The sequence below is a fragment of the Hemiscyllium ocellatum genome, chromosome 32, assembly GCF_020745735.1.
Source record: "Hemiscyllium ocellatum isolate sHemOce1 chromosome 32, sHemOce1.pat.X.cur, whole genome shotgun sequence".
Taxonomy (NCBI): Eukaryota; Metazoa; Chordata; class Chondrichthyes; order Orectolobiformes; family Hemiscylliidae; genus Hemiscyllium; species Hemiscyllium ocellatum.
This window is the reverse complement of record NC_083432.1, coordinates 30,858,313-30,885,844: the sequence shown is the minus strand read 5'-3', so window position 1 is coordinate 30,885,844 and position 27,532 is coordinate 30,858,313. Positions and strand designations below refer to the sequence as shown.

Sequence of the window (27,532 nt, the reverse complement as noted above, 5' to 3'; positions counted from 1 at the left end):
GAAACCTACAAAGAGAGGAGAGTTTGAGCTATAGGGAGAGGCTGAATTGGCTAGGAGTATTTTCTCTGGAATATTGGAGGCTGAAGGGCGACCTTGGAGGGTTATAAAGTAATGAGAGGCATAGATAGGGTGAATAGACAAGGTCTTTTACCGCAGGGTGGGGGGAGTCCAGAACTAGAGGGTGTGTGTTTTGGGGGAAAGAGGGGAAAGATTTAAAAAGAGACCCAAGGGACAACTTTTTCCACACACAGAATTGTGCATGTATGAATGCCAGACGAAGTGGTGGAGGTTAGCATAGTTACAACAGTTAAAAGGTGACTGGATAGATACATGAATAGAAAGGGTTGAAGAGGAATGTAGGTCAAAATGCTGGCAAAAGAGACTAAAATTTACTTAGGATATCCAATTGGCATGGACGAGTTGGATTGAAGGGTCTGTTTCCATGCAATACAGCTGAATGACTAGACAACAAGATGTTTCTCCTGGTTGGGAAGCCTAGAACCAGGGGTCACAATATGTCAAGAGGAGAACACTCAAAGAATTGAATAGACTCCTCCTATCCTGGTGTTTCTATTATGAATATATAGTGACTAACAACTGCATTAACTTTGTAAAAAAAAAGGCTTATGGTCAATCATGTCACATTTCACTCTTGGATTTGACTAATCTAGTATTACTATCAGCTGGGAACATAACCTAAATCTTCAATTATCAAATTTAAAAAGACACAATTATCAAATTGGGGAAGCCTTGAAATTTTTCTCACTTTTTTTTTTACACAACATATCCCTCTCTGATAACACTAAAAAGTGGGCAGAAAGATTATTTCATAAGGTTTGTCTCAAGTCCCATTGTACCTCTATAATATCTTTCAAACGCTTACATTAAATCCATCAAGTTTCAAGTTTTGACTTTTTTTAGATTTCTTTATATTGCTGGCATTTTGTAATCTTGATATTAGATTTCATTTTCATCTGCCAAATTCATCCACATCTGTCACAAGGGTGCTGTATCCTGATTAATTTTTTAAAAATATTTTTAAGAACTTGCCTTGTCAGCTTGGATATTCTTTTCAATTATTTTTCCCCATGTTCTCTCTATATTTTTTTTAAATATAGTTCTTCATGCTGCGGATGTCTAATTTTCCCTGCATTTATCAAGTTTTCTTTTTAGACTGATCTAGTCTCTGAACATAGTTCTTGACTTAAGCAGATGTTTTATCTTATTGCACGTTGGTTTTGTATTTTTAATTTGAAATCTACTTGAAAATTAAGCCATATCTGCTGTAATCAATTTCTTGTCTCTTTGAAGTTGGTTTTGGTCTCAAATTAAAGCCTTGGTTTTTTACTCTTCTTTCTCCTGTTCAAATCCAATTATTTGGTGATCTCTATTTGTAAAATGATTCCCTAATATTAGATGGTGAACTAATTAACTAATCACCATAAATTTAGTACTAAATCGTCAAATCCAAAACATATTGCTCAGAAACAGTTACAAATATATACCAGTAAATTGCCTTTACTACTTGAAATGCTCTGCTTCTCAACTTAAAAAAACCCACTATAAACACATCATTCCTGCCTGTTTCTGTAATCTCCATATTTATTCATTCTCCCACACCATCACACTCAATGCTTGTGGGCAGGTCCAACATCTTGCTTCTATTGCTATTCCTTAATTTTAACTGATGTTTCCATTGCCTCATCACCCTTACCAACATCCATTTTTCCAGCTGGAAAAAAAAAGGAAAATATTAACTTAAAAATCTCTTATTTCTGGTGTGGATGAAATAATGGACTGTTTAGGAACTGGAAGTTAGCTTTGATGCTAGGAATATGATCAAACCACCAGACAATAACTGATTTGAAAATTACCTTCACACAAACTATATTTGATTTATCTGGCACAACTGAAATCAAAGTACAAAAGTACTAACAAAGATTTATTAGTAAGACAAAGGAAGACAACTGTTTTCAGCTTTGTAATCATATATTATCGCCACTTTAGTCAGAGTTCTCAGGTTACCAATTTGTTTGGTTAGTATATCATGCACACAATCATGCACTGTTTGAATTCTGCTGAGGTTTCTTCTACACATACCAAGTGTTAAACAATGTGAATACCCTAAATTAAGACAACAATCCCAGGTTTGGAAGACATCTATAAACTCATCACTGAACCCTTGTTAACGAGTACACCTGCCCAGCTAGGAAATTGGGTCCTTACATTGCCAATCCCAACCATATACGTGGCAGGTATTTCCAGGTGGTGGAATTGGTCCTTGGATTAGAGATTGCTAGCATTCCTTTCTCAAGTTCCTTTTCCATACCTTCTCTTGTTGACAAGTGTTCTCTAAGAATGGTGTCTCTTCCTCTAAGTTGGTTTCATCAGAGGGTAGTCAGCCAGACATTGACATTTATGTTGCATTTCTTGAGGTAAGCCTACAGGGAGTCTTTGATGTCCTTCCTTTGTCTCTCACTTGAGTGCTTTCCTTCAGCTGGATGAAGCTTATTTCTTTTGACAGTCAGAACACAAGACTCCTAATCATGTGGCCAGCTCAACGGAGTTTATCTTAAATGACAGTGGCCTCAACGGCGGTGCAAATGGCTCCTTCAGGAATACTAGCATTAATATTGTGTCCAGTTCTGGTCGACCTATTATAGGAAAGATAGAGGCTTTGGAGAGAGTGCAAAGAAGGTTTACCAGGATGCTGCCTGGACTGGAGAGCTTGCCTTATGAAGGAAGGTTGAATAAGCTCAGACTTTTCTCTCTGGAGAGAAGGAGGAAGAGAGGAGACCTGATCGAGATGTACAAAATAAAGAGGGGAATATATAGAGTAAATAAACAGACTTTTTCCCCAGGGCAGGATTGACTGGTATGAGAAGTCATAGTTAAGATATTAGGAAGAAGGTATAAAGGAGATGTCAGAGGTAGATCCTTTATGCAGAGAGTTGTGAATGCATGGAATGCGTTGCCAACTGTGGTGGTGGAAGCAGAGTCATTGGGGACATTTAAGCGACTGCTGGACATGCACATGGATAGCAGTGAGTTGAGGGGTGCGTAGGTTAAGTTATTATATTTTACATTAGGATTAATCTCGGCACAACATCATGGGCCAAAGGACCTGTTCTGTGCTGCACTTTTCTATGTTCTAATATGCCTACCCGCCCAGCTGATGTCAGGAATTCATCTCAAATCAGAATTCATGGCACTCTTCCAGGGCTTTGCGATGGCATATATGCAGTTTCTGAAGTTTGAACCATAAAGAAGAGACAGAGAGACGATCACCTTATTATAGTTCATACTTGGAATACTAACAGTGTTTGGTTGGTTATTAACAGTGATGAGTAGTTCTGGTTTGTGTTCAAATTGAAGCTGAAGTTATTTCATTGATAAGGTAATCTACAAAATAATAATCAACCTCAATTAGAGTTTAGGAAATGAAATCAGAATGACACAGCTTAAAACCCTATAGAATTTTGGCATTCCAAATAGGAACTGCCAGCTTATTTCGCCCTACGCTCATTGTGCGTCAATTCTTTGCATCAGTAATAGTTACACAATTATTTCTGTTGATATTAGGTGCTGATTTATTCTAACTGTCAACTCTATTATGCAAAATATTAATTGTAGTTTTCAGACTAACAATTAGCACTGATGTTTAGTGGAAAACTAAGCACGTAGTTCTTTGATAGTGGCCACCATTTGTACAGAGACAAGCAACCTTATCAATAAATGTCACAAGACAAATACAAAGCTAGTCACTTGCTACTTCTATTTTTAACTGTTAAATTTTTTTTAAAAAGTGCTCACCACCAAAAACTTCAAACTCTGATTTCATTTCAATGTACATTGATCTTACGCAAGAAGCCACCTGACATTGCCTGATAAAGCTATTAATTGCTTCTCCTAAGCAGTTAATGGCTGCTAAGGTAAACAGGAATTTCAATATGAAATTTGTTTCTTCTTTCGATATAATTGAAATTATACAAAAAGAAACTAGTAATGTGCGCTATTAATTGTTAAAATGCAATTTTTTTAAAAATCAGGAACTGAATGCCTTGTGGATAGGAATGTTATGTTCACTTCAATTTAGACCTATCACTGATTAAAATAGTTTTACCAACTTTTGTTTTCCAAAAAGTGAAACTGGTTAGAACTTGAGGGGTATGGATTAATGAACCAATTGAGTATTTTCCAAGTAATATGCTCTTAATCAGTGTTCAACTGTTACACAGCAAACATATTGTTTAGCGGACAGGGTGCTGAACGGACAGCACCAAATCAACAGAAATGCACGAAAGAGAAAGGTTTGCAAAAACGTTTAGTGACATAATTCCAAACAAGGAATACAATGTCTTAAGAGTCACTTGTGTCAGAAAAATAATTCTGATAACCTCCTGAGCACAGAAGGGAGCACACGGCCAAACAAATCTAGAGGAGGGTGGACATAGAATGTTAAGATTTTAATGATCAACACAGTTAGGAAATTTATAAAATTACATTTCTACATAAAACAGGAGATGTGAACCAATTAGAACAAATTAAACATACATACGTAATTAGTAATTAAATCACCAGACAAAATATGCAAAGTTTGGAATGTATTACCCATAATTCACAATGCTTTTAGTCATAGCAACCTTAAGTGTTAAAATTTGAATACAATTTATGGAGCAGGCTCAAACTGCCAAATTGTTCACTCCTGTCCTTAAGTTTTTGACCTTTAAATATTTTGTTTGCCGATAATTGTAAAACTATGGAGATCACAATTTACTTGCAGAAGACAGTTTAAGAGTCAAAAACTAAAGTATTACAAGCCCCCTCTGTCCAAACGAACACTACCTACTTTGTTAATTAATATCCAAAATGTTACAACGTATCTATTAGTTGTCATGTACATATTGCATAAAAATTAAAATTTACATCTTGAAGTTGGATGGTCTAGTGGTGATATAGCTAGACTTTTAATCCAGAGACCCAGGTAATGTTCTGTGGACCCGAGTTTAAATGTCATCACAACAGATAGTGACATTTTAACTCATTAGTAAAATAAAATCTGGAATTAACAGTCCAACAATGATGAAACCGTTGTCATAGAGTCATGGAGATGTACAGCATGGAAACAGACTCAATTGTTGGAAAAACCCATCTGGTTCTTTAATGTTCTTTAGGGAAGGAAACTGCTATCCTGGTCCAGCCTACATATGACAGCAATGTGTGCTTGATTCTTAACTGCCTTCTGGGCAATCAGGGATGGGCAATAAGTGGTGGCTTAACTGGAGACACCCTCACCCTGTGAATGAATAAAAAAAACTAAAACATATTAATGCAAAGATGAATTTATTTTTAGTTTAAACGTTTAAGTAAAACATTTAACATTAAAAATAAAGAAACATTTGTGGAGACTACATAAAATGCCAATTACTTCATAGTTGCGTTGCAGCGAAATATCGCTTAATTTAGAAAATCGCTTAATAGAAATAAAAGGAGCTAAGGGAAAAGTGGGGTTGGGGCAGACCTGCAAAAAGTATCACTCAAAAGTCACCCGAAAGCCTCTCAAAGTAGAGCACAACCTGAATGAAGGTTGAAACTATATTAATGACAAAAGTAAATTTAATCCAGTACATTTAAAATGCAACAAAGTTTTTCTCTGTATAGTATCTCACAAAAAGCTGCTCTGTCGGCAACAGGCATTGGCACACACTCAGCACAGCAGAAGACTGACGATGACACATCGCATGTGCAGAACAGCGTGAAAACTTTGGGGACAGACAGACAGACATCGGTGCATGTGCAGAACGACAAGGCGGCTGGCACCAAGACAACGCATGCACAGAATGGCACGTTCATTGGCACATGCACAGAATGAAGCACGTGAACAGATTCCCGCTGGAATCGCACTATTACAGAGGTAAGCGCTCTCAAAAATACCGTTCCCTAATTCTTCAGTGATGTTTTAGCCAAATTGTGCTGCCAGAACATGCGTTATCCCAGAACTACCTATGCTATAGAATGGATGCTATATTGCATTAAGAGTGAATGCATGGAAGTGTGAAGTGTCACATTTTGGAATGACAAATGAAGAAAAGCCATATGTAAGAAACACAATTGTAAAAGATGCAGACAGACCAGTGTACATAAATTATTGAAGATGGCAAAGCAAGTTAAGGTGATAAATAAAACATCGAAGTCTGGGCTTTATAAACAGGGGCAGAATGTGCAAAAGCAATGAGGTTATGATGAAACTTTAGAAAAGATTGATTCAGTCTCCACTGCAGTGTTTCATCCAATTCTGTGCAATAAACAAGAGGAAGTAAGTGAAGGAGATGCAAAAAAAAAATTGTTACAAGAATGGCTTCGAAAGATGAGAGACCTCAGTTACATGGAGAGATCACATAAGCTGGAATGATGGTTCTTGGAAAAAAAATTTCAGGTGAGACTTGAGCGCTTTTCAAAATTTTCCTATGGTATAAGGAAAAAAAGTAACCCTATTGGCACAATGGTCGACAACAGAAGGTAAGTGTTTAAGATAAATGGTTTGGAAAAAAATCTCAGCTTCTGCTGCGGATTTGGAACATGTTGTCTCAGAATATGGTGCCGTCAGATTCAACCAGGACTTTTAAATCAAACTGGATAATTGTTTGAACAGGAAAAAAATTACATGGCAAAAGGGAAAGGACAGTGGTGTGGACTAGTGGAGGTACTCTTAGAGTTGGTCCAATTTAAAAGGGTCAAATTTCCTCTTCTGCAATCATTTAATAGGCGTTCACCACATGCAATATACTTCAAATATTTACAAGTGTACAATAGTCACATGGCAGTACAGAACTTGAGTACTGCTGAAAGACTGACAAGCGCAAAACAATGCTTTGACAGCATCTCTCAACAATACTCAAGTATAGAATAAATGTGAAAGAGATACAGAATTTGCACAAGATGAATTCAAGTTTAAAATGTTTAACATATCTTCAAATTGCATGTTTTTAAACAAACTAGTGAAATTCAAATCCATAATTAAGCATTCATACATACAAAGAACGAGACTGATGGGAAAATAAATTCTGTAGGATCTTTTGAGATTACAGCATTTTCTCCAAGTAGACTGAACCATGCATGTATGCTGATTGAAGACATAGCAGGGGCTCAGTGAATGCCCTCATGATACACAAACAAAGATCTACTGTAAAGGTGAAGTACTGAACAATTAAGGGCTTGGTATATTTTGGAAAGCAGGAAGACTAGGTTAAGATATCTAGTCGGCATGGACAAGTTGGACCGAAGGTCTGTTTCCATGCTGTACATCTCTATGACTCTAACAGTTATGAGAAATCCACATTTGTGTCAGTGGTATGGTCATTTCAGCCTAAAGCCGCCTCAGGTTAGATGTAAAATGCATTACCAACAGCTGAGTGTCATAGCATCGAGCCAGGACACTACAAAAAACTCCTACAAAAATGAAATGGCATCTCCACAATCAAATATTTCCAGACAAGTAAATTAAGTTTATATTATAAATTATCAGCCTTCCCAAAAATTTAAAAGGTGTCTACCTATTCCTGCACCAGCTTCTTTTGTTTTTGGAAATATGTGTCCACTTTGTTTTTGTCCAATTGGCCCCCTAATGTCAGTCATGTATAGAGCAGATTATGATATTGAGGGTCAAAGACAATTTAAGTGTACTATCCTGGTGGTAAAGTACAGAAATACCATTTTTATATTTTTTTTAAAAAATCAATAAATTAAATAGCAATCAGCAACTGCAAACTATTCCTGGATTGATAGAACTCTCAGGAGTCAGCAACTTATAATCAGTATCTTGAAAACTGTGGTTGCATGGAAACCACATAATAAAAATCAACTTGAAAACCATAAAAAGAACTGAAACTCTACACAATTGTGCAAAAGCAATTAGTGGAAAAGTGAAATACATAAAAATCTCAATCAATTAGAAGGTTTTGTCAACCATCTTTTTGAAAGAGAGAGCACTGTAAAGTTAAAAGGCATTCCCGCACAGTTCAGCTACTCTAGTGACAAAGCAAAGCAATAACAACAAAATTCAGTAAGCTCAATTGGCTGGATGCCTGGTTTGTGATAGCATGGTACCAACATGGGTTCAAAACCCATACTGCAGGGTCTGAGCTTAAACAGCTCATGTGAAGACAGGTTTAGAGACACTACAAAAATGGGACACATGCCTTGAAAATAAGCAATCTCTCCTGTCTATTAAAGTGTGTAATTTAGTGGAGAAATCCTGAGAGCAAGACAGTAAATTCTCGAAATGGACTTAACAAAAGTACATGTTATACTTACTATTTTGCGTACGTGACTTAATGCGCTTCCCTCTTTGCCTCTACAATTCTCAACCTGGTAAGGTGGTACAATTACAACATCTTCCATGACGATTATGCTCTTCTCTTGCCATTTACAGTCCTTGATGCTTAAAAGAAAAGTTACAAGTTTGGTGAACGAAAAGACATGAATTAGATTCCCAATTCTTTAAATAATTTCAAAATTATAAATGAAACTTTCGTTTATCATAGAGAAACCATGTGTGGTGGTTTCATATCGAGCATTATGCAATATCATAGAAAGCATAATAGCCAATGTAGGAAAGTTGGAGGGACTACCCAGTTTTTAAAATAGTAATAGTTAAAACGTAGCTACTGTAGTACTCCCACCCATACCTACTGCACTAGCTAACTTTACAGACAGGCTCAATGAATTTCCAGATCAATGTTCAGTGCCATATGATCTTTATTTCCAGCAGGAAGTGTAGTTGCATGTTTGAAATAACATGCATATTGTTGCAAGAGTCAGGACAAAAGTGCTGTCTCAACAAATGCTGATCAGTTGACTGGTCAATATTCTGGGGTAGCAACACAAAGAAAATCAATGCAAAAATCACTTCAAACTATTTTGTCGGTGATAGATCTAAAATATTTACACTGGTTTAATGTTGAAGGAGAGAAAATTAGTTAAATGTCAATCATTAAGACATTTCTCCACTTTAATCTCTGAACTGAAGTGTTGAGTATGTGAAGACTACATTTTTTTTTAAAAAGTCTGGTAAATACGTTAAATAGTTCAAGGCTTTTTTTAAAAATTCAGTCACCAAAGAGGAATATCTTAATTATCTTCAGGGTAAAAAGATATTTTGTTGCAATAGGGGTCAATTTTATGACGATTAAGAAGCAGGATTAACCCTGCTTCTTCATTTACTGTGACCAGGTGGAAACAACAGTGTATAGTGGAATGCCATACTTGAGCATTGTGTTTGAAAAACAAAAACGATGACAATTCTAATTACACCAATCACCACAAACTTCTCAGAAGGTTTATGTCACAATTAGAAAGCTTTGCACTCCAAACAATAGCTTATCCAGCTGCGTACACCAGGAATAAATTCCACTTCACAGGAGCAACAGGCATTAGTGTCACAAGATGGAGGGTACAGTAAAGGGTGGAATATCGGTCACATTTGCTGTCCAGCAAGTCTTGCCTGACACACACACATACAGATCCCTAGGGTGGCATCAGAATTAGCTTCAAGCTCAGCTTGATAGAGATTAGTGTCAAGTCTCTCACATGGAGGTCACTTGGGTAAGATGCTGAAAGGGAAATTGTGAAAGTGTGCATCCATAAAGAGGCAACACCTTCAGAAGGGAGGTGGGGTTAGGTTGGGCCCAAGCGCCAAGACAGGAAAAGAAGTGATCAACCCAGCAAGGTAGCTAGATATTCCTTTTAAAATGTGGAATTCATTCATACAAATCTTAGAATTGCAGTTAACACTTACTTATGAAGACCCCATTGATAGCAATTATAATTGCTACTGAGATCACAGAATCGCAAATGATTTAATAAAATTACCCTCACTTTTATATCATGGCAGTTATTGAGCAATCGAACAAGCTACACTTTCATATTAACTAATCTAAGGAATCAATGGTAACCACAGCTATCACAGGATAAGTTTTGTATCTCTAGTTATCTTCAGAAAAAACTGCTGGAATCAAAAGATTCTGAAGACTGCACAGTTTTAAATTGAATGAAGAGCCATCTCATAATACCACATCAATCCCCATTTCAAAAGGTGCCATGTAGCCTGGAAAACTTGCCTGGAGAAAGAAGGGATTTAGAGGTAGGTGGGTGTGCGCGTATGCGTGTGCGTGTGCATAAATGGCAAACAAAAAAAAAACAAACACTTACGTCTTATGGATAGTCTGAAAAAGCTGCTGTCCTTCTGGAGAAACTCCAGCACTAATTGCATATGCTTGGCTTAATTTCTCTTCCTTCTCTGTCCGTGCTCGGTTGGCAAGCTGGTAATAAAGTAACAGTTTAAAAATCAGATGCTTCTGTTATTACAATTAAAACTGTGCTTACATAATTGATTGGAACAGTCTAAATGTTACAATGCTCACCTAAAATGCTACCACCAAATTTAAAGCCGTGAGCAGAATAAATCTTAAGTAGGTTGGTTAACTTGAACATTTAACCATTCCTCTAATTGCTAAACAAGTGAGCAGCTCACTAAAAATAAACTTGGACACCTTTTGACTTGGATCTTTGCTTTGACAATTAGTGTCTCTGCAAAACAAAAAGTGAATCAGGTTTGACGTGTCAAAGGTTCACTAAATTACTTTCTTTTCCACTTGAAGGCAAAGTGAGTTACTGCAACAAGCAAGTTCTATTTTCGATAAAAGGAAAGGTTAACAAGGAACAAATTGATCTAGCTGAGAGTTTTTTAAAGATGCATGTGGAAACAGTTTTGCGGATGATAAGCAATGTAGCAAGAAATTTGAAAAACGAGTGCCAAATCAATATTTCTACAGGGGCAAGAAATAGAAGATACATAAGTTAGGAGATAGACAGCTACTAAAAATCTTGCTCCACCCCTTAAAATTATGGCTGATCATCTATCTCTTAGTTAAGTATAGTAGGTCAATATGTTTAAGCTTTGTCTTGATGTGAGCATTGAATTCAGTTCCTATCAGGAGTTGAGTCTAGGAATGTTTACCAGAATCCTAGCTAACCTTTTGTTCATATTAATTAAGGGTTTGTAAATAACCATGGAAAAGATGGTCAAGTCACACCAGGAGGTGAAACAGGTGCCGGAAGTTTAGACCTAGTACAAGACCAACACTTCAGGACTCTGTTATTCTTAATAATTCCAGGATAGGTAGGAAGTATGATACAATGACCTGATCAAGGTTATGGCAAGCCTAGTTACCATGATGAAATTGAGATTTCTCCCCACCATCCACCCCCCCCCCTCCCCCCACAACCAATCCCTCTGAGAAATACTATTATACATCTCTCGAGCAGATGTGACTTGAACCCAGATCTCCTGGCTCAGACAGAGGCTCTACAACTAGGGAACAAGATCCTAAATTCAGAATCTTATTTTATTGGATGTAGGCTTGCTCACTTAGCTGCAAGGTTCATTTCCAGTCCCTCTGTTACCCTAGTAGGGTAATGAAACGTCTGGGAAATGAACCTTACAGCTCAGCAAACAAGTCTGCATCCAAAACCTCAACTTGAGCTACAGATCTTCTCAAAACTCGCTGACTCTTTTTTCTTTAGCAAGGGGAAGAATATACACAATAGACAACAGCATGATTACAGATTCAATTTCGAATAAGTGCTATGTGAGCTGATTTTAAGGCTGGGAAAGCAATAATGCATGACAAGTAGCTCAACATTACTAATACGAACAAAAAGCTTGATAAGGTTCTAATAATATCACTCAACTCATACTAGGAATTAAGTTAAATGCAGACATCAAGGCTTAATGTATTACCTACCACACTTAACTAAGAGGTAGATGATCAGCCATCAACCTAAGTGGTAGATTCCTGTTCCTATTTCTTATGTTTCATAACTTGTTAACACAATCTAAGGCCAGACATTAACAGCAATCAGTAAGGTGACACACCAAAGAGCTACACATGGAATATGTGTATTACACACAATGTCTTGGATTTCGTGCAAGAGTGAATTAACATTTTTTGTTGCAGACAACTGTGCGTGAAGATCTCTATTTGGACACCAAAGTACTGACATTTTAAACTTAAAATTTCATAGTCACCCTACAAACATCAGGTGTAAGTCACACTTAGAGTTTGTCCGGCTCAGAACTGCCAAATGAAGCTTCCAAAACAGAAAACCAAAAATGAACTTTTTTGTTGCTTAGCACAGGATATTGCTATAATTAAGAGGCCAGGATCAGGTTCCATGTCTTTCAGCAAGAAAATGGGAACTTTAAAAAATGTTTTAGAAAGAAGCCACATTTTATTTTAATGTCAGCATTGACTTCAGTGGGAGCACAAGTCAGAATGTTATTGGTCTAGGGGTTCACTTAAGTGTGAACACATGATCTAGGCTGACACCTCACGGACAGTGCTGCATTGTCAAATGCACTATGTTTTTCACAAAACCCATTCACAGACTCAAGTAGAGATGAAAGATCCCAAAGTTAAAAGCAGGCGAATTCTTCTCTTGTCCTCATCAATATTTTCTCTCAACCAACACCCAATACATTCTCATTAACTGGAGACTCCTTGCTATACACTAATTGGCAACAGTATTTAACCGAAAACAGAGAGAGCACTTTCAAAATGTAATTTGTATGCTGCAGTGGAATCCGCTGAAACTTCCTAGATGTCCCTCTAGCTTACCAAATGTTTCTTTTCTATTTCTGATTCCATGACACGTTCATAAGATTCTATCACATATCAACATTGCTAATGAGAGATTGTTTTCTAAGTATAACCGTTAATTGCTATTCCATTAAATGCATTTAACGTTGACTGTTCAGAATCAACACGATAGTATTTAAATTTGCTTTTCTAAATACTAGGAATAATCAAAATCCAAAACAACAATAGAAAATGCCAAAAACAATGTCAGATTTCCACTGGTGCTGTAAGTGATTCTAGCATTTTGTACTTTAGGGTAAGAATTTAGTTATTTCTGGAAGGAAGGGAAAGAAAAATTCAGTCATAAGAATTTTTAAAAAGTTCAAATTAAACACAAAACCCAAGTATAAAAGCATCAAATGATATAGAACATTTCCTATAAGAATTATCTTAAAAAGGACTGCCAGTCTTGGTATTTACCACTGAGTCTCATTGCAAGAGGCTGATCAACCCATCAAGTCAGTGCTAGTTCGCTATGCAACAATCCATTCAGTTCCATTACCCTGTTCATTCCTGCAAGTTTTATTTTCCTCTCCTGCTAACCAGACAGGATGCAATAACTTAGTTGTCACCTAAACAGAGGTTAATAAAAAGTCAGCATAACCTCCCAGCTTCTGTATAAAATGCCTCAAATTATGAAGCCCAACACAATATAGGTTTTCTTATCCACTCTTGGTATGTCCCGAGATTTCAAGGCTCCTTGCACATGAGCTCCCAGATCCCCCGGTCTCTGAACACTGTTTTGAACTGTGCAATCAAGTTCACACCACCCCTCCTTCTGCCAAAATTTATCACCTCACTTTTCTGTATAAATTCCAGCTGCCATTTGCCAATCTGTTAGCTTATGTCCTGTGGCAGTCGATTGGTATCATCCTCACTTTTAAAACCACAGCACCACATTTGGCATGATCAGCAAATTTTGAAATTTAGCCTAATATAAATTAAAATGTACTGGAATACACAAAAAATAAAATGATCCCAGCACTAATCCTCAGAGAAACACCATTGTCTTTCGTTGTCTACTGTGAAAAAGTAACCATTTACCATAAGATAACTATAACAAAGAAATGCAGATGCTGGAAATCTGAAACACCAAAAACAAATTGTTGTAGCTCTTTTGAATAGTGTCCTGATGCAGCACACAAACGAAGCTGCATCAGGACACTATTCAAAAGAGCTACAACACACTGCAGTACACCAGAACTGCGAAAAGAGGAAGAGGAACACCTATGCAAGGTATTCGCCAAAAACGGATACCCGCGCAACTTTATCAACAGATGCCTAACAGATAGACCACGGAACGAGGACATGCCACAACCAAAAGGACTAGCCACACTACCATACATCAGGAGCGTTTCAGAACTGACAGCCAGACTACTGCGACCCCTAGGACTCATAACAGCACACAAACCAACAGCCACGCTCAGACAACAACTTACTAGAACAAAGGAGCCAATACCCAACATGAGCAAAACTAATGTAGTTCATAAAATACCATGCAAGGACTGCACAAAACACTATATAGGACAAACAGGAAGACAGCTTACAATCCGCATACATGAACACCAACTAGCCACGAAACGACACGACCAGCTATCCCTAGTAGCCACACACTCAGACAACAAGCAACATGAATTCAACTGGGAAAACACGACTATCATAGGGCAAGCCAGACAGAGAACAGCCAGGGAATTCCTAGAGGCATGGCATTCATCCACAAATTCCATCAACAGACACATCTACCTGGACCCAATATACCAATCACTACAGCGGACAGCTGAAACTGACACCCGGAAGCGGCAAGGACAGACCACTATAAATGCCGGAAAAAACATCAAAGAAGCGCTTCGCAGGAGGCTCCACAGCACTGATGATGTCTCCTAGCCAGGGGACGAAACGTTTGCAACAAAAACTTCCAGCTCGGCGAACAGAACCACTACAACTTTTTTTTCAAAAAAAATTCAAATAGATTAAATCAAAAACAATCTGCATTTTACACTTCTTACTGGCTTTCTTCAACTATAATCAGCTTATCTAGCTGGGGGGAAACCAAATTAAAATTTTAAAAAATGTTAGTCACTGATAATGATCGTAAAAAAGCCAGATAGTCATAAAAATCCATTTAGTTCACTAATCCTGCTGAGGGGAGGCAATCAGACACCCTTGGGTAAAAAATGAGGTCTGCAGATGCTGGAGATCACAGCTGCAAATGTGTTGCTGGTTAAAGCACAGCAGGTTAGGCAGCATCCAAGGAATAGGAAATTCGACGTTTCGGGCATAAGCCCTTCATTATGCCCGAAACGTCGAATTTCCTATTCCTTGAATGCTGCCTAACCTGCTGTGCTTTAACCAGCAACATATTTGCAGCAATCAGACACCCTTACCCAGTTTGACTGGAGAGACTCCAGGTCCACAACAAGGGTGTCTTAACTGACCTTTGGAATGACCTAATAGGCCACTTGACTCAAGGACAATTATGGAGAAGAAATATTGAACTTGCTTGAAATGTTCACAACTTAAGAAATTTTTTTTAAAAAGAGACAAGGAGAAAGTGAGGACTGCAGATGCTGGAGATCAGTCAATAAGTGTGGTGCTGGAAAAGCACAGCCAAACAAACCACACAATATAGATATCTTCAAATCAATCTGTTGTTATTCTTACAAACCGCAGAAAGAGATGTGACTTGACTCAGGCCTCCTGGCTCAGAGCATGCGGCATTATCACTGTGCCACAAGACTCCCGAAAGAACAGGCAATATACACTTGAAGATGCAGCACACGGAGAATGTTCAATGAATACTTTGCATCAGTAATCACTAAAAGAAAATGCTGACAAAATATTAGTAGCAGAAGTGGCAGAGGTAACAAATGGGGTGGAAATTGATGGATGCACTGATACAACAGGTTATGTTTAGAACAGATGAGACACCTAGCTTTGACGGTGGAGACAGAAAAGAATTGTCACAATCTTCCAATCTTGTGAAGTGGAAGTAAGAGGTGCATACAGTGTATCTATTCAAGGAATTGTGCAACAACATTCCTAATCACTGCAGGCTGATCAGTAGTAGGTAAGATTTCAGAAGCAATTTATCTTTTCCTTTGATTAACAACAAGTACTAATCTCTAATAGGACCCACTTTGTCTTTCAAAAAACTTCCTGAAACACGAGTAGCACTTTTTTTTAATGGTCTTCATATGTAATCAGTGTTCTGGTTTGAGGAAGCATCTCTCACACAAACAACTACCTTGCTTTCTTCTTCAGGAATCTCTGGAACAATTGCATTGCCCTGCTGAGGCTTATTGTAGCATCCCTGTACCCACACAAGTTACTGAGTACTCCAATTTATTGTCATCTTGGCTAACAACATTGGCAAAAACTTGAAATGCACAGGATTCTTAGATGGCAAATTCATAGACTCTAAAACTGAACTACACACTTGAACTTGCATCTTGTTCAGAAAGACTCTTTACAGTACTGTATAAACACCAACAAGGAGGTAACCAAGAGAACTGATTCAGACAAGGTTGTTTTTCCCTCCCTCTCAACACTCCTTCACCTAAGCCCATCCACAAAATTTTAGTTTAGTTTATAAAATCAAAGTTAAATTTACATAATCATTTGCACAAAATATTAATACAGAACATTAACTTTAGGCTTCATAAATTTTCTGATAGTTGTATGGAATTGAGTATTTCTAGCATCTGTATTTTACAAAGTATTTGAAAACCATTTTGCAAAACTGATCTTGGCTCTAGAAGCTGTACAACACATCGGACAGTGTTCACTGGATAGAACAGGGGCCAAGCAAAGCTTTTGCCATTGCTCTAGTAATCTGAAGAATGCATGGCGAAATATAGGAGAGAGTCAGAAAGGACAAGAGTGTGGGAAAACATATGAAACAAAGATGGGGAGATGCAAAATTATACAGCAAATATCTTACGATATACATTAGAAATAAACCAAAATGGGAGCCAAAAGCCAATTCATACAATTTCCAATTGAGTAGAGAACAGAGGCGGAGATTAAACATCAGAATGAATGTAAATTAACAACAGAAAAATGCAGAAGCTTTTACAGGTGTATAAAAAAAGAATTTTCAGTAAGGTGAGTTCAGGATGGTCTACACCTGAACCTGAGGAGCACCAGTATCCTTGGGGGGAGGTTTGCTAGTGCTGTTTGTGGGGGGTGAGGGGTTAAACTAACTCTGCAGGGGCATGGGAACCTAGACTGTGGCTTCAGGGTGCAGGACCTTGAGTGTAGGGAGGTTAGGAACATGGCATCAATCTCGAAGGAGGGTGCCTGTAAACAGGAAGGTGGCTTGAAGTGTGCATACTTCAATGCGAGAAATATACGAAATAAGGTAGGTGAATTTGCAGCATGGGTTGGTACCTAGGATTTCGATGTTGTGGCTATTATGGAGACATGGGTAGAACAGAGACAGGAATGGCTGTTGCAGGTTCCAGAGTTTAAATATTTTAGTAGGGTCAGGAGTGGGGGTAAGAGAGGGGGAGGTGTGGCATTGCTTGTCAAGGATAGTATTACAGTGGTGGAAAGGACAAAGGATGAAGACTCGCCATCTGAGATAGTTTAGGCTGAGGTTAGAAATAGGAAAAGGTGAGGTCACCCTGTTAGGAGTTTTCTACAGGCCTCCTAATATCCTAGAGACGTAGAAGAAAGGATTGCGAGGATGATTCAGGAGAAGAGTGCAAGTAATAGGGTGGTTGTTATGGGGGACTTTAGCTTTCCAGATATTGACTGGGAAAGCTATAGCTCGAGTACGTTAGATGGATCAGTGTTTGTTCAATGTGTGCAGGAGGGTTTCCTGACACAATATGTAGACAGGCCAACAAGAGGTGAGGCCATACTGGATTTGGTTTTGGGTAACGAACCAGGCCAGGTGTTACAATTGGAGGTAGGTGAGCACTTTGGAGACAGTGACCACAATTCGGTGACTTTTACTCTAGTGATGGAGAGGGATAAGTGTGCACTGCAGGGCAAGAGTTATAGCTGGGGGCAGGGAAATTATGATGCGGTGAGGCATGACTTAGGATGTGTGGCTTGGAAAAGTAGGCTTTAAGGGAAGGGCACAATTGATATGTGGAGCTCGTTCATGGAGCAACTATTGAGTGTCCTTAATAAGTATGTACATGTCAGGCAGGGAGGAAAGGGTCATGTGAGGGAGCCGTGGCTTAATAAGGAATTGGAATCCCTTCTTAAAGGGAAGAGGGCGGCCTATGTAAAGATGAGGCGTGAAGGTTCAATTGGGGGTGATTGAGAATTAAGGTAGCCAGGAAAGATCTAAAGAGAGAGCTAAGAGCAGCAAGGAGGGGACATGAAAAGTCCTTGGTTGGTAGGATTAGAGAAAACCCAAAGGCCTTCTATAGGTATGTCAGAAATAAAAGAATGACTAGGGTAGGAATAGGTCCAGTCAAGAATAGTAGTGGGAAGTTGTGCATGGAGGCTGAAGAGATTGGGGAGACACTGAATGAATACTTTTCGTCAGTATTCACTCAGGAACAGGACATTGGCAACAATGTGAATATTGAGTCACAATTAATTAGAATGGATGGCTTTGAGGTATGTAGGGAAGAGGTGTTGGAAATTCTGGAAAGGGTGAAAATGGATAAGTCCCCTGGGCCTGATGGCATTTATCCTAGGATTCTCTGGGAAGCAAGGGAGGAGATTGCAGAGCCATTGGCCTTGATTTTTATGTCATCGTTGTCTACAGGAATAGTGCCAGAAGACTAAGTTAGTAAATGTGGTTCCCCTGTTCAAGAAGGGGAGTAGGGATAACCCTAGTAACTATAGGCCAGTGAGTCTCACTTCTGTTGTGGGCAAAGTCTTAGAGAGAATTGTAAGGGATAGGATTTATGAACATCTGGATAGGAATAATGTGATCAAGGATAGTCAGCATGGTATTGTGAAGGGGAGGTCGTGCCTCACAAACCTTATTGAATTCTTTGAGAAGGTGACTAAGGAGGTGGACGAGGGTAAAGCAGAAGATGTGGTGTATATGGATTTTAGTAAGGCATTTGGTAAGGTTCCCCATGGTAGGCTACTGCAAAAAATACGGAGGTATGGCATTGAGGGTGAGTTGGAGGTTTGGATTAGGAATTTGCTGGCTGGAAGAAGACCGAGGGTAGTAGTTGATGGTAAAGGTTCATCTTGGAGTGCAGTTACTAGTGGTGTTCCGCAAAGATCTGTTTTGGGACCTTTGCTGTTTGTCATTTTTATAAATGACCTGGAGGAGGGGCTAGAAGGTTGTGTGAGCAAGTTTGCAGATGATACGAAAGTCGGTGGAGTTGTTGACAGTGAGGAAGGATGTGGCAGGTTACAGCGGGATATAGATAAGCTACAGAGCTGGGCAGAAAGGTGGCAAATGGAGTTCAATGTAGCCAAGTGTGAAGTGATTCACTTTGGTAAGAGTAACAAGAAGATGGGGTACTGGGCTAATGGTCGGATACTTGGTAGTGTGGATGAGCAGAGGGATCTTGGTGTCCATGTACACAGATCTCTGAAAGTTGCCACCCAGGTAAATAGTGCTGTGAAGGCATATGGCGTACTGGCTTTTATTGGTAGAGGAATCGAGTTCCGGAGTCCTGAGGTCATGTTGCACTTGTATAAGACTCTGGTGCGGCCGCATCTGGAGTATTGTGTGCAGTTTTGGTCGCCATACCATAGGAAGGATGTGGAGGCACTAGAATGGGTGCAGAGGTGGTTTACCAGGATGTTGCCTGGTATGGTAGGAAGATCGTATGAGGAAAGGCTGAGGCACTTGGGGCTGTTTTCATTGGAGAAAAGAAGGTTTAGAGGTGACTTGATAGAGGTGTACAAAATGCTTAGGGGTTTAGATAGGGTTGACCATGAGAACCTTTTTCCACATATGGAGTCAGCTATTACGAGGGGTGCATAGCTTTAAATTAAGGGGAGGTAGGTACAGGACAGATGTTAGGGGTAGATTCTTTACTCAGCAAGTCATGAGTTCATGGAATGCCCTGCCAGTAGCAGTGGTGGACTCTCCCTCTTTATGGGCATTTAAACGGGCATTGGATAGGCATATGGAGGATAGTGGGCTAGTGTACGTTAGGTGGGCTTGGGTCGGCGCAACAGAGGGCCAAAGGGCCTGTACTGCGCTGTATTTTTCTATGTTCTATAAAAGAGAAAGAAATAAAGGAAGAAAATGGCAGACATTACAGTTTCTGGTATCGAGACTGGCTCTCACACATTGAGGGGTACGTCTAATTCCAAGAGATCTACTTCGTTAGGGGACTCTGTAGTCCAAAGCACAGATAGACATTCCGGTGGCCAAAAGCGAAAAATCAGAGATAGTGAGGAAAGAAATCAAAGCGGAGACTGGTACAGTTGAGAAAAGTAGTGAGTCAAACAGTCAGGACACGTAGTGACAAATCAGGGAACAAGGTAGGACTAAAATTTAACTACATTTATTTCAGTGCAAGAGGCCTAATATGGAAGGCAGATGAACTCAGGGCATGGTTCGGAGCACGAGACAGGGATATCATAGCAATTACAGAAACGTGGTTCAGGGATGCACAGGACTGGCAGCTTAATGCTCCAGAATACAAATGCTATAGAAAAGACAGAAAAAGGGAGGCAAGAGAGGAGGGAGAGTGGCATTTTTGATAAGGGATAACATTACTGCTGTACTTAGAGGATAGTTCCGGGAATACACCCAAGTTATTTGGGTGGAACTGAGAAATAAGAAAGGGATGATCACCTTAGTGGGATTGTACAAAGGTATACAGGAAAGCCACACACACAGACCAAGTCCTGAACTATGAAAGCAACCACCCCAACACACACAAAAGTTGCATCAACACACTGTTCAAAAGGACCACAACACACTGCAGTACACCAGAACTGCAAAAAAGAGGAAGAAGAATACCTCAACAACATATTCGCCAAAAACGGATACTCCCGCAAATTCATCAACAGATGCCTAAGTGAAAGACAACGGAACGAGGACATGCAACAACCCAAAGGACTAGCCACACTACCATACATCAAAAACATTTCTGAACTGACAGCCAGACTACTACGACCACTAGGACTCATAACAGCACACAAACCAACAGCCACACTCAGACAACAACTCACCAGGACAAAAGGACCCAATACCCAGCATAAGCAAAACCAACGTAGTGCACAAAATCCCATGCAAGGACTGCACAAAACACTACATAGGACAAACAGGAAGACAGCTAACGATTCATATCCATGAACACCAACTAGCCATGAAACAACACGACCAGCTATCCTTAGTAGCCACACATGCAGATGACAAGCAACATGGGTTCGACTGGGACAACACTACTATTATAGGACAAGCCAAACAAAGAACAGCCAGGGAATTCCTAGACACTCATCCATAGATTCTGTCAACAAACATTAACCTGAACCCAATATACAGGCCACTGCAGCGGACAGCTGAAACTGACACCCGGAAGCGGCAGAGACAAACCACTATAAATGCCAGATGAAACATCACAGAAGCGCTTCACAGGAGGCACCCAAGCACTGAGGATGTCACCTAGACAGGGAACGAAATGTCTGCAACACAAATTCCCAGCTGGGCGAACAGAACCACAACAACGAGCACCCGAGCTACAAATCTTCTCACAAACTCAGTGGGATTGTATTATAGAAGCCCTAATAGTCAGTGGGAGACTGAAAAAAAAATTGTAAGGAGATCTCAGTTATCTGTAAGAATAATAGGGTGGCTACGGTAGAGGATTTTAACTTTCTTAATATAGATTGGGATTGATGTAGTGTTAAGAGTTTAGATGGGGAGGAATTTGTTAAGTGTGTACAAGAAAGTTTTGAGTCAGTATGTGGATGTACCGACTAGGAAAGATGCAAAACTTGACCTACTCTTGGGAAATAAGGCAGGGCAGGTGACTGAGATGTCAGTGGGGGAGCACTTTGGGACCAGCAACCATAATTCTAATAGCTTTAAAATATAGTGAAGGAAAAGGATAGACTGGATCTAAAAGTTGAAGCTCTAAATTGGAGGAAGGTATAACTCTTCTATTGAATCTCTTCAGAAATTAGCACAGTTTAAGAATTAGTTAGCATACCAAAAATAAAGGATGAATAAAAAGGCCATCTCAGTAGAGGGTTTTGAAATTAAAATGATAGAGGATCAAACGTTGGAAAGATATGGCATATCAAAAAGCAGGGGTATGGCGAGAGGGGAAATAATAAAAAAGGAAACGAGGATCAGAGAATGCTAGAAAGGGAGAGAGGGGAAAAAAGCCGAAACATTCACTGACAATCCTGACTGTTGCAAAAAACAACAGAAAAGGTACAGTCAAGGCTCAAAACTCTTCATGCATATAGCACTGATCAAGTAAATGTATTGATCATAAGCACAGAAGTAAATAAGAAGCTCTGATGGCAACTAGAGAGACAGCTTCAGTATGACAAGTATTGGGTCTTCAGTATTTGTGGGTCTGTGACATCCACGAAAAATAAAGTAGGAAGCTCAGTAAATGTGGAGTAGGGCTGTTAATCACGGACAGTAATTGTGTAATAGTTAAAGGTCTCCTCAGTTCATGAGATCACAGCATAGAATCTGCTTGAATGAAGATAAAGTAATAGTAGAGGAAAACAAAGTTACTGGTGAGTGTTGTCAACAAACCACCCTTCCCCCACAACATGGAACAAAATATACAAGGAGAACATGAGGTAGAAGTTGCTGGGAAAAAAACTTTGCAGGTATGGCAGCATCTGTGCAGAGACATCAGAATTAACTTTTTTGGGTCCAGCGACCTTTCTTTAGAATGGCTTTCCAGCATCTGCAGTTCTTCTGGGTTTTTTTAATATAAGGAGAAATATTGGGCGATTTGTGGTAAAGGGATGGCAATATTCATGGGTGACTTTAATCTACAAAAAAATTGTTAAAATCTGATTGGCAGTAGTAGTCTCAAGGAAGAGTTCATAGAAACAAAGGTGTTCAAAAAGCAAAATATTTTGAAACTGACCAGACAGCAGCTGACATAATACTTGGTACTGGATTAATTCACGGCTTCAGAGGTGACATTTTCCTAAATAGTGGTGGTCCCATATTACATGCAGTTCAAAAGGGAAAAGACTAGAACTAAGACATGAATTTTACACCCAAATAAGGACAATGTGGGCACAAAAGCTGATCTAACTGAAATGAATTGGCATTTGAAGCTAGGGGATAGGTCAATATTGAGACACAAAGGAAAACATTTAAGTGGATATTTCAGAACATTCCTACTATAAAGAGATTTGTGAATAGAGGATCTGCCACATCCATGGTTAGTTAAAGTAGTTAGGGTGTCATCCTGTATCCCCCCCGCCTCAGTTGGAGCAAAACGCTCAGAGACACAGTATAGTTTACCTCCTTCGTCTTTATTCTGGGCCCAGGAGGGAGAGAAAACAATCACCCATGTGCACAGAGACAGGAGTTCAGTCTCCTCTCTTGAACAGCAATTCCATAATGAATTATATCATCATTTTACAGGGAAGAGCATCCAGATAAGGCAACATATATATTGACTGGGTGACCATTACAATCAATAAGTGACAAAAGCAAAGATTAAGCTATCTGCTGTTACACAATGAATAACTGACTTCACATAATGAAGACTTTTCACCTTGTTAACTGACTTTACATACTGGTTGCTTCTAATATTGTTAATGGCTCTACATAATGAATGATTTTCCGCCTTATTAACCCATTACCCTTGCCTTCAGTACTCATTGTTAACTGCAAGTTCTTATCTGATCTGATCAAAGTCATGCTCAGCTGAAGCTCTGGTTTCACAAAACTCAAAACTTAACTTCTTCCCTACCTGCTCATACCCAAAACACATTCTCAAGGGAAGGCATCAAACTTGACAGCAAAGCACATAACTGTGCAAATAGGAGTAGCAAGTCAAATGATTTGTTACAAAATATTATTTAAAAAATCAAGGACATGAAAGGACACTATTTAGGAATGTGAAAAAGTAGCAAGAACTTCTACAGGTATTCAAAAAGGAGAAGAGTAAAGAAAGTGAGTAAAGGAATGTTAGATCTTTTGAAAGGGAAAATAGAACTTTTGAAAAAAAGGGGAGATTAGGAAATTATTGGTATTCAGAGAGAGCCAGGGTGTCACTGTACATGGGAGACAATGGCCTATCAGTCACTAGATTGTTAATCTAGAGACCCGGTTTCAAATCCAGCCATGTCAGATGGTGGAATCTGAACACAGTAAAATCTGGAATTAAGAGTTTAATGATGACCATGAATCCATTGTTGATTGTTGGAAAAACCCATCTTGTTCACTAATGTCCTTCAGGGAAGGAATCGGCTATCCTTAATGGTATGGCCTACATGTGATTCCAGACCCACAGTGTGTTTAACTCTTCACTGTCCACTGGATAATTAGGGATGGGCAATACATGATGGCTTGGCCAGCAAAGCACTCATCCTGTGAATGAATAAAGAAACAAAATCACACAGTTAATATGCAGATAAGGCAAACAATTAGGGAAGCAAAAGGGTATATTTGCAATAGAACAAAAATTGGAGAAAAGTGACTTACTAATGGGAATGGGGAGTTAATAGTAGATAATTTCATCCATCAAATCCTTATCAATGAATATTTTATTTTGGTCTTCAGTATCAAGAATACAAAATAATCCAGCAATAGCTGCAAACCAGGAAGTGGAAGGGTGAGAGATTCTTAATGAAATTACAATCACACAGGAAGTGTTACAAAAGAACTGATGGAACTGCAAGCTGATAGTCTCCAGACCCAGATGGACTTCATCCCAAGTGCTTAAACATAGGTCAATCATTAGGATGTGTTGGTGTTAATTTTCCAAACTTCCCTAAAATCATGAAAGGTTCCATCAGAAAGTAGCAATTATAATGCCTCCGTTCAAGAAAGGAGGAAGAAAACAGGAAACAATGGGCTAGTCAGTTGTAGGGAAGGAGTTAGAATTGATGATAAAAATCTTAGTTCTGCACTTCAAAAAAAAACTAAAAAGAGTCGGCATATATTCAAAAGGCAATTATGAGTAAGCTAATTTATTGGAAATCTTTGAGGTGGTAACATGCACTGTAGATAAAAGGGGAGCCAATAGTTGGATTTCCAGTAGGCACCTGATAAGCTGTCACATCAGATGTTTCTGTGCAAAATAAAGGTGTGTGTGTTGGGAGCAATATATTAGCATGGATAGATGGCAGAAAGCTGGCTGGTAGTGAGCAGCATGCATAAATGAGTGCCTGATTTACATGATTTAAATGAGTGGACTACTGCAAGGGTCGGTGCTAGAGCCTCAACATTTTACAGTTTACACTAATCAATAAGTTAGATGACAGGGTTGAAGACATGGTTGTCAAGCTTGCAGATGACACCAACATAAGTAGACCCTCAGAGCAGCACACTACCCAGACCAACTCTCACCCTATCCCTGTAACATTGCACTTTCCATGGCTAATCCACCTACCCTACATACCTCTTGACGCTATGGGTATTTTAGCATGGCCAATCTACCAAACCAGCACATCTCTGGACTATGGGAGGAAACTGGAGCACCCGGAGGAAACCCATACAAACACAGAGAATGTGCAAACTTCATACAGTCGCCAGAGGGTGAATTGAACCAGAGTCCCTGGCTTTGAGAGGTAGCAGCGCGAATCACTGTCATTTCAAAATTGGGCAGTATAATATGTTAAAATGTGAAGTTCTCACTTTAATAAGAATGTTTTGTTTTTAAAAAAGCACAGAATTACTTAAATGCAGAATTCAGAAGGTGCAAAGGGATTTAGATATTCCGAAGCAGGTACAGCACATAATCAAGGAAGTCAGAGGACCGTTGTCCCTTATGACTGGAGGAATTAACCATAGAAGTAATGAAGTTATGCTTTCGTGAAACCCCATCCAAATACAGTTCACAGTCTTGGTCTCCCCTTTTAAGGATGTGAATGTAATGGAAGCAGAGGAGGTTTGAGAGACTGATAACTGAAATTAGTGTCGTCATATTAGGACAGGTTGGACATGTTGAATGAGTTTGTGGAGTTTCAAAGATTGAAGGGGGACTTGATTGATGTGCGTAAAATCCAGAAACATCTTGACAAGGTGGATGTGAAAAGGATGCTTCCTCTTGTAGATAATCCAGAATGACAGGCACTGTTTCAAGTTTATGAGTCACCCTTTCAGGACAGAGATGAGGAGAATTATTTTTACTTCACAGGTTGCAAGACTTTGGAACTCTGCCTTAGGAGGCAGCGAAAGTGTTTTTTTAAATACTTTTTAAGATAGAGGTGAATAGATTCATGGGAGAACCGGTCAAAAAGAAGAATCTATTAAGTGGAGTGAAATTTAAAACAAACAGATCAACCATGACCTTACTAAAACAGAGCAGACTAAATGATTTACTTTGTACATTCAGTCTATAGGTAAAAATATGCAATGTACAAGAATAAGTTGGGTCTCAGTAAATATTGATCTATATAACATTGACTTAGAGGCAGGGACCAATTCAAATGCATTCAAATTGTTGATTAGGTGGAAAGTAAGCTGTGACAAATACAGAAGGAGGCTGAAAAGGAATACAGACTGGTTAAGTAGGGGACAATAACATGGCAGATGGATTAAAGAAAATGTTGTCAAGTTTCCAAATTGAAAAGAAAAAACAGAATTTTTAAAAAGCGGAGATTGGGAAATTATTGATATTCAGAGCTGCCTGGATGTCACTGCACATAAATCACAGTTAACATTCAAGAAAGCTAGAAATTAAGAAAGCAAATTGTACAAGTGAATTGTAGAAAAGTGAATTATTTTTCCCACTTGGGCAAGGCCATCCTAATGTTCAGCGTTTGGTGTTCAGCTGTATCTCCAAGGCTTGATGGAGTCAACAAAGGCTGAATACAAGGATCTGCAATGAGGGAATTAGACTTCCAGAAGAGATTGAATAAAGAACACTTGTATTCCCTACAATGTATTAGAATGAGGTGATCTCACTGAAACACGTAGATTGAGAAATTTGTCTGCACAGCACTGCTAGTAGCACTGAAGAATACCACATGTCAATCAATGAGGAATGTGCATGGGGGAAAAAAAGTCACTAAATCTGCACCATTTTCATTCATAAAATTCTTGAGGGAATTAATAGTCATGCTGTTTCCTATGGCCAAGGAGTCTATAACTGGGACTCTCAATCTGAGATCTGCTACTTCTGATGGCAATAAGGAGAAAGTGTTTCACATGAAACTTTCAAATTCTCTGCCCGAGAGAGCAGATGTTCATGAATATACTCAAAGTACATATTGATAGATTGGTGAATATGGATAATAAAAGGATATGAACTGGTGTGGGAAGGTGAAAATTGATCAGCCACAATTGTAGCGAATGGTGGATCAGACCTAAAAAGCCTTGCTGCCTTTTCCATTTCTATATCTTATGCTCTGGATCACAGGTACAAATTCTACTCAAGTTTTTCAATTTATTCAAATGAGGATAAACATGATGATTTGTTTCTATAATTAAAAATGTTTATGCAAAGGTTGGAATCCTAGTCAAGCAAAGGCTTAGAAAATCGATATTTCGACTTGAAAAGTTAACATTTATTTCTCTTCACATGCTGCCAGACCTGCTAAGCTTTTCCAGCAACCTCTTTGTTTCTGATTTTTAGCATTCGCAGTCCTTTCAGTTTTTAATTGACATTAATGAAATGTACTAGAAAAAGTGAAAAGAGGAAAATGGAATTTCAGTTGATAGCCAGAGATGGAACTGGCAAATTAACTTCTGTGCCAAAATTCCAGCAAGATCATCCTGCTTTGCACAACCCAAGGTT

General features: G+C 38.9%; 1 protein-coding gene across 1 annotated transcript in view; it reads right to left on the bottom strand.

The window, feature by feature from the left end:
* Positions 1 to 27,532, bottom strand: part of lsm12b (LSM12 homolog b) — a 47,684-nt gene that overhangs the window by 6,980 nt on the left and 13,172 nt on the right. The window contains exons 3-4 of the mRNA XM_060848740.1: positions 10,210 to 10,319; positions 8,314 to 8,440 (exon numbers count right to left, since the gene is read on the bottom strand). Coding sequence (XP_060704723.1) covers positions 8,314 to 8,440; positions 10,210 to 10,319 — 237 coding nt within the window. The remainder of the gene's footprint in view (positions 1 to 8,313; positions 8,441 to 10,209; positions 10,320 to 27,532) is intronic.